Source organism: Rana temporaria, chromosome 8 (assembly GCF_905171775.1).
Source record: "Rana temporaria chromosome 8, aRanTem1.1, whole genome shotgun sequence".
NCBI lineage: Eukaryota > Metazoa > Chordata > Amphibia > Anura > Ranidae > Rana > Rana temporaria.
In genome coordinates, this window is record NC_053496.1 from 73,205,347 (window position 1) to 73,221,187 (window position 15,841).

Here is a 15,841-nt window from a genome sequence, read left to right on the forward strand (position 1 = left end):
GATACGACGGCGTATCAGGAGATACGCCGTCGTATCTCTTTTGTGAATCTGGTCTCAAGTGCCTCCAGAAGTCACCTAATTAGTAAGTAGAATCCACATGTGTATAATTTAATCACAGTATAAATGCAGCTATTCTGTGAGGTTTGTTAGAGAACCTTAGTGAACAGCCAGCATCATGAAGGCAAAGGAACACATTAGACAGGTAAAGGATAAAGTTGTGGAAACGTTTAAAGAAGGGTTAGGTTATAAAAATATACCCCAAGCTTTGAACATATCACTGAGCACTGTTCAATTCATCATCTGAAAATGGAAAGAGTATGGCACAACTGAAAACCTACCAAGACATGGCCGTCCACCTAAACTGACAGGCCAGGCAAGGAGAACATTATTCAGAGAAGCAGCCAAGAGGCTGCAACTGCAGAGAACCACAACTCTGGTGAGAGAATCTGTCCACAGGACGACTATTAGTCCTGCACTCCACAAATCTGGCCATTGTTGAAAGAAAGCCATAAGAAGTCCTGTTTGCAGTTTGCTAGAAGCCATATGGGGGGACATAGCAAACATGTGGAAGAATATGCTCTGGGAGAAAATGTTACTTTTTGGCATAAAAGCAAAACGCTATGTGTGGAAAAAACTAACACTGCACATCATCCTAAACACACCATCCCCACCGTGAAACATGGTGGTGACAGCATCATGTTGTGTGAAGCTTTTTTCAGCAGGCACAGGGAAGCTGGTCAGAGTTTATGGGAAGATGGATGGAGCCAAATACAGGGCAATCTTAGAAGAAAACCTGTCAGGCCTCGTACTCACGACCGAGGAACTCGACGGGCGAAACACATCGTTTTCCTCGTCGAGTTCCTAGTTAGGCTGTCGAGGAACTCGACAAGGCAAGTTTTTCCATTCCCGTCGAGGAAATAGAGAACTTGCTCTCTTTTTGGCTTGTCAAGTTTCTCGACAGTTTCCTCGACGAAAATGTATACACGACCGGTTTCCTCGGCAAAAAAATATCTCCCAGCAAGTTTCTTGCTGGTTTTTGCCGAGAAACTCGGTCGTGTGTGGCCTCAGAGTCTGCAAAAGGCTTGAGACTGGAGTGGAGGTTCTTCTCCCAGCAGGACAATGACACTAAACATACAGCCAGAGCTACAATGGAATGGTTTAGATCAAAGCACATTCATGTGTTAAAATGAGCCAGTTAAAGTCCAGACCTAAATCTAATTGAGAATCTGTGGAAAAACCTGAAATATACCTGTTTCCAGATGCTCTCCATCCAATCTGGCAGAGCTTGACCTATTTCGCAAAGAAGAATGGGCAAAAATGTCACTCTCTAGATATGCAAAACTGGTAGAGACATCCCCAAAAAGACTTGCCGCTGTAATTGCAGAGAAAGGTGGTTCTACAAAGTATTGAGGGGGCTGAATACAAATGCACGCCACACTTTTCAGATATTTGTTTGTAAGAAAATTTTGAAAACCATTAATCATTTGTTTCCACTTCACAATTATGTGCCACTTTGTGTTGGTCTATCACATAAAATTCCAATAATATACATTTAAGTTTTTGGTTGTAGCATGCACTGTATTGTAGACCATTTTACCATTGCCATGTGTTGATGAGATTATTTACAAGTAAATTATTTGTACAACGAGTATAACACAAATGTATAGTTTCCTATAAAAAAAAAATGTGTGGTTATCACCCTGATGGGAACCTCTTATTATTCACTGATGAGAAACAATACTAAACCAGTTCTTGCAAAATTGAAACTTTATGCAGACACCCCTTTAGGTAGGGCACTCATTTCCTTATGTTGTTTCAGTTTGCTCCTGTCACAAAATTTGCTCATGTGTTGTCGAGATGGATTTACAGGTAATCAGGGAGATTTACTAAAACTGCTGCACACAGAGTGCCAGATCCACAAAGATCTCTTTAGGCAGGCGTAGCGTATCTCCGATACACTACGCCGCCGTAACTTAGAGCGGGGGTTCCTTATCCAGAAAGAATTTGCGCTGTAAGTTACGACGGCGTAGTGTAAATGTGTCGGCGTAAGGGCGCGAAATTCAAATGACTAAGATGTGGGCGTGTTTTATGTCAATTCATCTTGACCCCACGTAAATGAATTTTTTTTTGAACGGCACATGCGCCGTCCGTGGGGGTATCCCAGTGCTCATGCTCGAAATCACGTTGCAAATAGTCAATGCTATTACGCAAACAACGGAAAGTTCAACGCTGTCCCGACGTCCATACCTAACATTCCGTACACCTCATAGAGGCAGGGGTAACGTTACGCGGAAAAAAGCCTTACGTAAACGATGTAAAAAACCTATCGGCCAGCATAAATATGCACCTAAGATCCGACGACGTACTAAGACGTACGTCAGTCGGATCTAGCCCACATTCAGGCGTATCTTGTTTTGTGGATACAAAACAAAGATACAACGGCGCATCGTAGAACTTACGAGGCGTATCAATAGATACGCCGCCGTAAGTTCTTTGTGGATCTGGCCCAGAATCTGGTGCAGCGGTGCATCGTAACTAATCAGCTTCTAGGTTGTCAAAGTTTTATTGAACAAGCTAAACTTAGAAGCTGATTGGTTACTATGCGCAACTGTACCAGATTCTGTGTGTACTAGTTTTAGTAAATTTCCCTTGGTGTATTGGCCATTTTTATAAATATTTAGCAATCTCTATTTATCTGTTTATTTACATGCATTTAATTCAGACATCCCAAGGCAGTGGAATAGCTCTTGCAGTCTGTTGTGGATTTCTCACCTAATCCTTCGCTATGGTGCACCATCATCTCTGACAAATAAAAACGCCATCTGTTGTACTTAGAGTTCCCTGAGCAGCTTCTATTTATTTCTCTATCTTTTAAATAAGGTCATTTTTATCATATCTTTCTATATAGCAACGTATTTATATAGATAAGCTTTACTAACACAATCACACTTTTTGATAAGCCATGGCTTTTACTTGTACCACGGTAGTCATTGCATCCAAGGTTGGATGCTTGGAAAAAGAAGTTTAAGCATTGTGCAGTGAAATCGTAGTTAAATCACGCTTTTGTTTGTTAATACAGAATGGCTTCACACCACTTCACATTGCCTGCAAGAAAAACCGGACTAAAGTAATGGAGCTTCTCCTGAAGCATGGGGCATCTATTCAGGCGGTTACAGAGGTAAATGACAACATTGATGTAGGCATTTGTAATAAAATAAAATTAATTCTGTCCATTTAGGGAGATAACAGGATGTTAAACATTGATAAATATATATTTTGTGTCTGTTTGTCTATAGATGTATTGCTTTGGGTTTCATGAAAACTATAATTTTTCAAGTACAAGACACAGGGCCGCTATAATATGATTTATGTTTCCACTTCCAATTTGTAATTTGATTTTGTAGACACTATTGGAATAATGTATTTAACATTATAAATGAAAAAAAGTGTAGATGTAGCCCACCAGTTAGGGTCGTGCTGGTTAAGATGCACACTTTTTTTTTACTTGCTATCTCATTCTTGTGTCACAGTATGTAGCCTACTTTATTTAACTGTCTTAATTATCTGTATTCATTTCTACTTGACATACTGGATGTCTTGTGTACTTGCACATGCCTTGAATTTTTTGCCTAAAACAGATTTTTTATATCTTGCGTGGGGTGGAATAGGGTTTAACTTGCTGTCATGACTTGACAGTTTTGGATCGTAGCTGTAGTAGATTGCCCTTCAGAATATACAGAAAATTTACAAGTAGCTAAAAAGCAGATTGAATGAAAGGCCAAAGATTTTGAATGGAATTTAGTAAAAGTGTCTAATATTCAATAGTAACCAATACAATTTCAGCTTTAGGCTATGAGGTATTGAATATTGGACATTGGGGTTTATTTACGAAAGGCAAATCCACTTTGCACTACAAGTTCAAACTACAAGTGCAAAGTGCACTTGAAATTTCACTGAAAGTGCACTTGGAAGTTCAGTCGCCGTTAATCTGAGGGGTAGATCTGAAATGAGGGGAAGCTCTGCTGATCTTATCATCCAATCATGTGCAAGCTAAAAAAAATTTTTTTTCCTTGCATGTTCCCCTCGGATCTTCAGCGACTGCACTTCCAAGTGCACTTTCAGTGCAATTTCAAGTGCACTTTGCACTTGTAGTTTGCACGTAATAACCCCCATTGTTTCTTATTTTATTAATAAAGACCATGATAAGGTTACTTTGATTCTGGAGAAACACGTTGATTCCCAACTACCCTATTTTTGTATAATTGTGTGTTTTGCCTCATCCATAGTCTGGACTGACGCCAATCCACGTTGCTGCCTTCATGGGACATGTCAATATTGTTTCCCAGTTAACGCATCATGGAGCTTCACCTAACGCGACTAATGTGGTGAGTGTTTGTATTTTTCACATAACGTCTTTAAGGACGCCTGTATTGAGAGGTATATGGAAACTGACATTGCTTATCTTCGTTTGAAAATGCCAACTGCCTGGCTGTCTCTAAATTCAGTACATTCTGTCGCAGACCCCGAACAAACATGCAGCAACTGGAATTTAATGTCAAGTCAAAACACCTGATCTACACATTTGCTCATTTTACCGCAATTTTGAATTCGCAGCAGTGTGAACCTAGGCTGAGACTCAAAAAAATTAGCCAGTTGAACCATTATGACAACCAGGAGGTACTGACAATGTATTTGTGCTGATATCAGCTTAGGGCACACGTGTGGGTGGGAATTATTATTATTATTATTATTATAATACAGGATTTATATAGCGCCAACAGTTTACGCAGTGCTTTAAAATGAGCATAGAGTTCAGATTGTTTATTCATCTATACTCAGGGAAGCGAGCAGATATAGTCAATTATCATTGACACGTTACTCTGGATGGCTCCAATGAAAAGTCATACAACTTTGTAAGTTGGAAATTAATCATATCTTCTCATGTATGGCTACATTTACTACCCCCTTTTGGATGATTTATTTGTCTGCCATATTACTAGCACTAATATGCCATGTAAGGTGACATTATTGAGTGATATGTATTTCTGCCTAGGGCAGCACAAAACTTTACTTTAAAATTTGCATATCAGAATTGAGTTTTACCTAGCCAAAACATTGATCGATAAGAAAAATCAGCCTACCCTCTTTGTTGCCATACTGATAAGGCAGTGCAGATTTTCACATCCTCGGGGAGTTGTGGATATAAATAAGTAGACATTGATATGTAAGATTTAGGTTCAGTTTGGCTAATTAGATGAAAATTCAAAATGTCCTAACTTTGGAATTTGAAATGTTGGGTGACGGAAAGTCTAAACTATTTTTAATTCCGTTGCAGTACTTTTTTGCATAGTTAATTTTCATCATTCTCGTTTCCAGTGAATTTTTTAGGTCAGCTTTTTTTGGCTGCAGAGATTACAAATTGCTTTAGTATGAAGATGCAGAAAGGCACAAGAGTTTTCACATTGTTATGTTTTAAGCAAATAAAAAAAATGAATTTGATGCAGGATATTGATTACCGTATTTATCGGTGTATAACACGCACAGGCTTATAACTTTTCACAGCCCCCTGCGTATAACACGCAGGCACAGTTTACCCTCTATTTTCAGGGTAAAAAAGTGAGTGTTAGGCCTCGTACACACGACCGAGTTTCTCGGCAAAAACCAGCAAGAAACTTGCTGGGAGATATTTTTTTGCCGAGGAAACCGGTCGTGTGTACATTTTCGTCAAGGAAACTGTCGAGAAACTCGACGAGCCAAAAAGAGAGCAAGTTCTCTATTTCCTCGACGGGAGTCTCAAATTGGCTCGTCGAGTTCCTCGACGGGCTGGTTTTCGACGAGAAACTCGGGCGTGTGTATGCTAAGAAACCTGCGCTTGCTCAGAATAAAGTATGAGACGGGAGTAAAAGTAGCATTTGTAATGGAGATAACACATTTTTCAAGCTGTAACAGACTGAAAAGTGCAAATCGTCTCTTAACAAACTTTTGCTTAACACGCAAACACATGAGATTAGCAAAACCAGCCCCAAGAGTTTAGCCAGTGGAATCGAACTTCCCCTGCTGTTGTATGTGTTGTATGTCACCGCGTTAGAGAACAAAGAGATTTTGTCTGGACTGTGTGTATGCAAAGCAAGCTTGTCGAGTTCCGCGACAAGCCTATCAATTAACTTGACAAGGAAAACGATGTGTTTCGCCCGTCGAGTTTCTAGGTCGTGTGTACGAGGCCTCATACGCCAATAAATACAGTATATTTTTTTAGTAAGCTGTTTCACTGATGAGTCCTCTGCATTTGTTGTAATATTAGATCTGAGGATCCCAAGAATAAATGACTTTCTGCTATTGCTGCAGCTGTTTGTCCTGAATATTTGTATATGGTCTGATGACTTATAAGTAGCAGTGTGGGAACTGATTTCTACTACTGATTGCGGTCAGTTTCCCGGCCATAGTAAAAAGTCAGATTTGTAGGTGGTAGAAATTCACTTCTGTTTATAAACCCAGACCAAGTCCTTGAAGTCTGTTTCTCGTCCCTTAAAGGCAAAGTTTAGTACATTTTCAGTGAGTGCACATTTTGTACACTCCCAAAAAGAAGGTCAAAAACCTGGCTATGACTGTCCAAACCTCAGTCCAAAATGTTTCCACAAAAATAAAAAATGGGTCAAACCAGTTAAATACAGTTGGGATCTCATTCAGTTCATTCAAATATCTTCTAGATAATATTCCACTGTGAAAACTGAAACCCAAATATGGTAAAGTGAAGGCTTGTATGCATTGGAGGAGTGCTCATAGATAATTGGTGTTCCATATCTTGAGGCACCTCATTTAATACTAGTTTTCATACTTGTTTTCAAAGCACTCATCTTCATCTATGATAAGTAGAGAGAAAGGTCTGTAATAAACCAAATTAGTCTATGTCTGTCTCCAGTTGTGCTGTGTGGATGAGAGTCCACATAACAACAAGTCCTGAGATGTGCATGGCAACACTGTAATAACACAGGGCTAGCTCTGCACCCAAAAATATGTCCGTTTTCACTGCATGTCATGCATAGTGTAATGATATAAAATCCCCACAAATAGCACAGTGACGATATCCGGCATGCAGTATAGTGTCAAAAGCCATCCATCTGTAGCTGCATAGGGGTTGATTTACTACAACTGGAGAGTGGAAAATCTGGTGCAGCTGTGCATGGTAGTCAGCTTCTAACTTCAGTTTGTTCAATTAAACTTTGACAAAAAAAAATCTGGAAGCTGATTGATTTCTATGCAGCGTTGCACCAAATTTAGCATTTTTCAGTTTTAGTAAATCAACTCTACAGTGTCCACAGGTAGGAGACAATTCATGAGCCATGAGATAGTGGATAAAACACAAGCAATACTTATCAGTTCATATAGTTCTCTATATTTTTAGTTATTGCGCTGTTTACATTTTGTAGATTACCCACTAAAGACATGGTAAATGTACTTTCAACATCAGTTTACTTCTGTTTCAGAACTGGTAAGATAAGATATCGATCACATGATTGGCAACTCATAGACTTGCACTATAAGAAGGTGCAGTAAAGCAATGCAATTGCGTAGATCTGCAAAGCTGGAAGCAGAGTCTGTGTATTTAATAAGCAAATATAGTTCCCTGTCCACATGTTGGACTGTCCTGGGGGCATATACCACCCGAGGTGGCCAGTTGTTGTGCTCCCTCCTCCTCCCACATGTGAATGGTCGAAACCTTTTAAAAGTGTAGGTTCAACGACACTGAGTAAAAGTCTCTGCGCTGCCAATGTGCCTGTCGCAGGTAGATGCAGTGGGCATGAGAACTGTGCTCAGTGATACTAGCCTCTGTGAGGGGTGCAGTAGCTGGGCAGGGAGCTTACCGATCTGTACTGAGGACTGAGAGTCCAACATGGACATTCTGGTCTTAGTGCAGTTCCACCCCAGCTATGCCTCCATGAGTGCCATCTGAGGTGGGCACCTCAATAGCTCTCTTTGGCTGCAAGGTTTTTCCCTCATGTACAAATAAAATTACAAATGTTAAAAAGAAAGAAGGTTTGTAAAACACTAAAGCTCACCATGCACATTACAATCTGACTGTACTACTTAACTATTCAATCAATCTGTATCCTACCAAGCAGGCCCTTGTATTACATAGTTATTGGTAGATCTAAAGGTTGATCGTTCTATCAGGTGGTAATGTGTGTTTTGAGTTTAACACAGATTGATAACATTATTTACATCAAACCAATCTCATTTATATATGGTAGTAAGCACTTTGAAAAGTCTATTCATTCCCTTTAAACTGCCTTTTGATAAATGGTAAACCAGGATTAAAATGAAGTTTATATATTTCTTCCTTATTGTTCTAACATGTTATCGTTATCCGCAAAGCTTTTACATAGCTGCTGTACAATTCAGCACAGTTTTACTTCCCTTGCCTTTGCTAGCCTATTGCTAGCTATAAAACCATATAGAAGAGTTATAAGCTAGTGAGCAGTACATACTGTCATAAACGAATACATATAAAAATTATAAGATAAAAGAAGCAGATTCATTGCAGTTATTATTTTTGTACTGAATGTTGGAAAATGGAAAATAATGTAATTACAATAGGCAGTAAAGACACTTACAGCTCAGGCGGTTGATACATGGGGCCACTGTAATATGAGACAGTTGGTAATTTATATATTTTTAAATGTTGCAGAGAGGAGAGACTGCGCTGCATATGGCCGCCAGAGCTGGGCAATCAGAAGTTGTAAGATATCTTTTGCAAAATGGAGCTCAAGTAGAAGCTAAAGCAAAGGTAAGTCAGAAAACAGGGTTGATTGTCCCCAACATTATTTTTGTGCTGTTTAGAATATGCATTCAGGACTAAAATAAAACCATTTACTATAATGGAATACAAAACATTACTCATTACTGACCCAAGCATAATTTTTTTCCAACAACAGCTTATTCATTTAATTTGAGGTACCGTAACATCATAGATTTTCTGATACCTGCCTACTTCACTGTTTTTTGTGTTGTAGTCTTGTCGCCAGTCAATACACAATGCAAAAGATAAACAATTGAACCACTTCTTTACGTTAAACATTCTTGCATGTATGCCAAATTTTTATAATGTCATTTTGGCACAGTGTGTCTTGACCTGGCATCACTAGGTGTCTACAATATCTTGTTCTTGCAAGCTCAACGAGGGCCAAGACAGGGCAGGGTGGCAAAAGGTGCACATTCCCCTGGTGCCACGATGCTGCCCTGATTCCTATCTCCATTTGTCAAGTAACATATGACATGACCAGAGACAGGAAGAAGGAGAAGCTACCTTCATTCCCTATGGGTTCCACTCTGGGACGGAGATCTAAACTGAGTTGAGTACACAGATGATGGGGGTCAACTCAGCCCCTTAGTTTCCTCCCTCCCTTAGAGTCCCTCAGCTCTCCTTCCCACAAAACTTTGCATACATTTTGTGGCAGTGCACTGTGCTGTGCATACCGTTATTAGCCCCACCCGGTGGAAGGTGGGGTGTTGCAGTTTGCAATGTCCACCCTGGGTACTAAATGACCTTTTTCTGACACTGAACCCAATTATCTTTGCCACAGCTCACCTAATCCCATGCAGCTCTGTTTAACTGAATCTCATAAAATAACAGTGGGCACTACTCTGCTTTTACATTATGCAGTACTGGTAATAGAGAAGCATATATAAGTAAAGCCCCTTACCTTCTCCCCTGCTCCTCACAATTCACAAAGCACCATAAAATGGCCTTTTATTAGACAATACATTTAAATGGATTCATTCATATTAATGCTATTCAAGTGAGTTTATTTATTTGTTATAGCGACATTAATAAGGTGAGCCTGTTATACATTTCTTAAGAACTAGAGCAGATTTTTCCATTCACAATGTGTACAGGCACAGGGTTGGCTTGCTAGTTTCAGGGTTGGAACATAAAACCAATTAGGGGGTGCCAAGATAACAAGGCAGCACAATCGAACACAACACTACTGATAGGAAATAGGTATGATGATCATGTCTTACTTTACCTGTAACACCTTAAAATGGATGTAAACCCAATTTTTTTTTATATCACAATGTAGAGCATAAGATTCCTATCATCTGTGCCCAGTCTTGTCACACAGAGTTAATCCAGCTCTGAGCAATCCTCTTTTATTGTTCAGTGAAAATTAACAGACTTCCAGATAAAACCCTGTCTAAATAAAAAGTCCTTTCCTCTCTCCTTGCTTTGAGTGACAGGTTATTTACATATCTACCTTGGACATGTTTATCATATGTTATGTTATGTTTATCATAATATGAGGTGATCCACAGTATAAAAAGTGAGAAATCCACCCCTTCCCCACATAACACATCCTGGTAATATACAATAAACTATGGATCACCTCATATTATGATAAAAAAAAAAATTGGGTTTACATCCACTTTAATTAAAGATTTGTCTATAGTATACTGTGAGGCATGAGAGCTGCACTACCGTGTTTGTGGGACCAAATGAGAAAAGAATGGTCTGAAACAATTTGTGTTCTTCTTTAGTACCCAGTCAGATTTGTTCCTTCTTTCAGTTTAAACAGACAATATAATGGGTTGCGTTGGGACAGACAATTTCCAGTATGATTTTGTCCTGATGTATATGTAGAGTATAGAGTATGTAGTAGAATAATTGTATCTTTTCACTAAGTATTTGTTAAGGTTTGTGCCATCCTGACATTCTTCATCTCTGTGTTCAGGATGATCAGACACCTCTACACATATCAGCTCGACTGGGAAAAGCAGACATTGTTCAGCAATTACTCAAGCAAGGAGCCTGTCCAGATGCAGCAACAACATCTGGCTATACTCCACTGCACCTGGCTTCAAGAGAGGGACATGATGATGTGGCTTCTGGTCTACTGGACCATGGGGCATCCTATTCCATAGTCACAAAGGTCAGTTACTATTACTTAAATTGTATTTTAGGATGTATATATTCTTTAACTCATATCACTGTGGAAACTGGCAATACAAAAACTGTCACTGAGTGAGAGACATACATTTAGTACCATATTCTACTACTGATAAGTGATTTCAGTTACTCTGTACCTTTTTATACCTCTTTTAAAGGTTCACATTAAAATAATAGAATGATTGTCTGCTATTTAATGGTCAGATTGGGTAGCATTTGTAGGCCTACAAGTTCTCCTGATATCTCCTGTTTTAGCCTGCTTGGAGACATTTCACTGTCAATCACTATTATCCCACCAACAGAGCTCCATATTCTATCCCAAAGGGCACTCTCAAATTTGTCTGATGTGAACTTACATGTTTATGCAGCAATTTGTTCATAAAAAAAAATATTTTTACATATTTCTAACAAGCAGCATATGTGCTTTAAAATAAGATTTCAATATCTTTCTAGCTGTAGGCACTGTGGAGCAATTAATCCATAAAGTGCATTGCAGAAGCATTGAAAGTCATTCAAGTCAGCTATTCTCCCCCTTCCAGAGTTTATTATTTGAGATGGGTAAACAGAGTGAGCTGCAAAGGCTTTGAAAGTAACTTCAGTACTTCTGCTGCAAAGTTTAAGAGTAAATTGCTCCACAGTGTATGCAGTTACAGAGGTCAGCAGTGGCTTGTTTTACAGCTTGTTTACTGTTGGTTAAAGTGGACCTTCTGTCATTTTTACTACTTCAATGCATCTTACTCCTCCTCTCCCACTTCAGCAAAATATTTTATAAGTGGGGATACCTTTCCCGGGATAAGCACAACCAAAGCTTTTGCCTTTCTCGCCTAGGCGAGAATAATGTCCCCTCCGTCCCCCTGAGATACCCACATCACGCATCCCAGGAGGCTTTGGGGCTACATAGAACATGCAATGCCTAGTAGAGCATCAATGGGGGGGGGGGGCTTATGCTAGGATCCAAATGAGACAGCCGGCCTTCTGAGGATGTCAGAGAGGAAGATGATATTGTGGAATAAGCATATGCCTGCTTTTGGCGAATTTCAACAGTAAAACGTTGGATTGCCTATTGGGTGAGTATACAATATTTTAGCCCAACCCAGTGGACAAGGTAAGAGGGGAAGACCAAAATTAGCTCTTCAAGGATCGATATTAAATGTGCCATGGTTGTGTTCAACTGCTGTGCCTGCTAGCAAGGTCTCAGTTTCCTATTACTGAATTTGTTACATATTGCACAGTATGAAAAATGCAACTGGAGAAGTAAGATGTGTGTTCTTGGCTTTATAATGGCAGAGGCATAGACTCTGGCAGAGAACTCCATTTACATAATACCTGCATTACATGTAACCTTGCACCCACTGCTGGATTTTTCATTCATTTTATATTACTCAAAATACAGCAGATGGAGCTGATAGTGCTTTGGCTGGATGCACAGTGTCTCTGGCATAATCCTGGCAAGTGAAGCTGTGAACTGGCTTCTTTACTTCATAAAGGTAGCCAGTGGATGAATCAGCCCACTAACATCTATTCATGTTGGAAATATCAGTTTTTACTGGCCTGACTCTTTTATGGAAAAACAAATTATGGATGAATAAAAACGTCAAGTAGTGAGCAAACATGCAAACCGGTTTAACCACTGTTAAAACTCATATTTACAGAAAGGATTTACTCCTCTACATGTTGCTGCAAAATATGGGAAGCTTGAAGTTGCCAAACTGCTATTACAAAAAAGTGCATCTCCAGATGCTGCAGGAAAGGTGGGTATAGACCTATGTCATTGACTGGCTCCATCGTTTAGAAATATCTGTTACCAAGTACAAACAGGAGATGGCAGTAGTGTGTGAAAGATTTCCACCAGTGCTGGTATGACATCTAAGCTAGCCATATGCACAAAAGTTGGCAACCTTTCAAGGAAAGAGTTGTATCCTTCAAAAATCATTTGCATAAAATATCAGTTAGATTAATTACCAATGGTTTTCCATGGAAAATAAATCTGCATAAGAAAAATATCTTTATTTATTTTTTTTCGTGTTGAGCAATTCTTTCTTATTAAACGGTGGTTGAAATGATCAAATGTGTGATTAAATAATCACTTATTATTACCATTTTAATCACTTATTACCTGTATGGGCAGCATTAAATCCTGGCAGACTATGGATTCATTCAGCAAATCCTTTCCCTTCTTTTTCTGTCAGTGTAGTATTTAACCAGTGTGTGTCCCCGTTGTAGCCTAGTGCAAATGTTAAGGAGATGAAGATCTACCCTTTGTTCTTTATCTTAAAGGAAATATAATGGTAGCACATGCATGGCAAAGGATTTTAAGAGCACCATGGTCTATTTAGAGAAACAGCACAGCAGTAGCTGCCTACCTTGAAGTTATGTTTGAGACTTTAGACACAGGGGTAAGATAAGGGATGACTGACTGTAAAAAGTTTTATTTGTGCGTGAGTGTGTAAACTGTAAACTAGTTTGAGCTACTGAAGTCTGTAAACAACATGTTTATTTTAACATAGATGCTAACAACCTGTAAATACATGGAAATGTGCTTAAAGAGGAGCTCCAGTCTGTAAAAAAAATTCAAATTAAAAGTCAGCAGCTACAAATCCTGTAGCTGCTGACTTTGTAAAAAAGGATATTTACTTGTCTAGTTATCTTGCGATGTTGGCACCCCAAGCTGACTCTTCAATCAGCTTGGGGTGCAGGCACCAGCATTGTATCTAAGGGAAACCGGCAGTGAAGTCTTCAGGCTTCACAGCTGGATTGCTACTGCGCATGCATGTCACGCTGTGCTTTCTGAATGGTCCAGCCATCTTCTGTGACTTGTGTGTGTCCCAAAAGGCAGCAGGGGGAAGGTGGAGGGTCTGGAAATGTTGTAGATTGCCAATCAGCAATCTTACCTGAAAGTGGGAGCAGGTACCTGTCAAAACCAGGTACCTGCTCCCCTCCCTAAAAAAATTGCCAAATGTGGTAGTGGGGGGAGCTCCACTTTAAAGAAGAAAATCTGTGCTTTGCAAAAATTAGGGCAAACCAACAGGTTTCCTTTAAAGTGATTGTAAAGGTTGTGATTTTTTTTTTATTAAATAACATGTTATTCTTGCTTGCTGTGCATAATGGTTTTACACAGAGCATCCCTGATCCCCCGCTAGTCCTGGCTCCTCACCCCTTCTGAGTGCCCCCAATTGCAAGCCTCTTGCTTTGGGGGCACTCGAGCAGGCTCACTCCTGAGCTGCACTGCTGTGAATGGGCATTGTCCATTTACACAAAGAGCATGGCTCCACCCCACCCCTTCTTTCTTCTCACTGGCTCACTGCCTGTGTTTTACAGCTATGTGAGCCAATAAGGAGAGAGACATCCGGGATATCTGCTGCGTTGATGCACATCACAAGATAAGTATAAGAAATAGAATGCATTAACGTGAAAAAACTTCTGCCTTTAGAACCACCTTTTTTTATAGATTAAAGCGGGATTAGAACAAGATTTTATTGTTAGCTTTGCCCCTATTAGGGAGGTTCACCCTCTCTATTTCTCATGTTTACATTTATCACAAAAAGTAAAAGAAAAGCACACATTTTGAGCTGTCCCCAAAATATTAATAAAGGAAAAAATGTCAGTGGGGACAGTAGTTCTGGTGGCCCTGGTGGCAACCAGGGATTGTCTCACTTTGGAGGAATCCCCTCTTACTTCCTGTTGTGGCTATGAGACAGGAAGTGGGGGGAATTTTCTCCAATGGGTCACAGATTGCAAAACAAAACAAAAAACTGACTCTATTTAAAATAAAAAAGTGTTTCCTTTAGTTTTACTTTAACTCCCCTATCCCCAGTAGCACATACTTTACTTATCTTAGCTTTTATTCCTGGCGGCTGAATGGAGCTCCAGGAGAAAACCAAGTATACGTGTCTGCTTTAAAGTGAACTTGTTGATTTGTCCTGCATTGGAAAACATAAATTCACTTTAAAGCTCCATCTCCTTGCTCAGAAAATTAGTGCAATATATAAACATGCAGTATTTCCCATTGTATTGTATATAATAATTTCCCTTTGGGATTAATAAAATATTCTGAATCTGTTACTGTCACCATTAAGTTACAAGCCTTCTATACTTCCTTACTCAGTAATAGTTTTACTCTGTTACTTTTGTAACAAAGGAGCAGACATAGCTGCTAATATGCTTCACAGAACTTTTAGTTAGTAATAACAGTGGTTGTTTTTGCATGTGTTTTTAGACCGGTCTAACACCACTGCATGTTGCGGCACACTATGATAACCAGAAAGTGGCATTGCTATTATTGGATAAAGGAGCATCCCCTCATGGAGCTGCAAAGGTAAGTAACTCAAAATGTCTTAATGTTTATACGCAATAAAATCATTTTCTGACATCTAATGATCTTGGTAATATACACTGAATGATTAGAAAATGAATCCCTGTATCTTATGATAAATAAATAATGCAGAAAGGTGTACAGTATAGGCTTATACAGCGCATTCATAAAGTATTTAAACCTCCTTGACTTTTTTAAAATCTTGTTATGTTGCAGCCTGATACTACAGCTGTTTAAATTCATTTTTTTCTCATTAAGCTAGACTCAGTACCCTATAATGACAAACCAAAAATAGGATTTTAGAAATGTCTGTGAACTTATTAAAAAAGAAAGAAACTGAAATACCACATGTACTTAACGTGGAAGTAAACTCTAATGGGTTTTGCTTCCTTTCTTTGCCCCTGCAAACTAAAAGCATAATGTGCTAGTATGCATCGCATAATAGCACATTATGTGACACTTACCTGCAAACTAAGCCCACAACATCCCCACTGCAGAACCCAACCATGTTCGCCCCTCTTCCTTCTGGGGCCGGGGACTCCGGCCTTTGTGACTGGCTGGAGCTGCATAACAGTCATAGCACTCGC

General features: G+C 39.4%; 1 protein-coding gene across 28 annotated transcripts in view; it reads left to right on the plus strand.

Annotated features, from left to right (window-relative positions):
* Positions 1-15,841, plus strand: part of ANK3 (ankyrin 3) — a 391,181-nt gene that overhangs the window by 196,052 nt on the left and 179,288 nt on the right. For all 28 annotated transcript variants that reach the window (XM_040362029.1, XM_040362006.1, XM_040362007.1 and 25 more), the window contains 6 exons: positions 3,080-3,178; positions 4,287-4,385; positions 8,687-8,785; positions 10,728-10,925; positions 12,595-12,693; positions 15,159-15,257. In XM_040362029.1, coding sequence (XP_040217963.1) covers positions 3,080-3,178; positions 4,287-4,385; positions 8,687-8,785; positions 10,728-10,925; positions 12,595-12,693; positions 15,159-15,257 — 693 coding nt within the window. The remainder of the gene's footprint in view (positions 1-3,079; positions 3,179-4,286; positions 4,386-8,686; positions 8,786-10,727; positions 10,926-12,594; positions 12,694-15,158; positions 15,258-15,841) is intronic.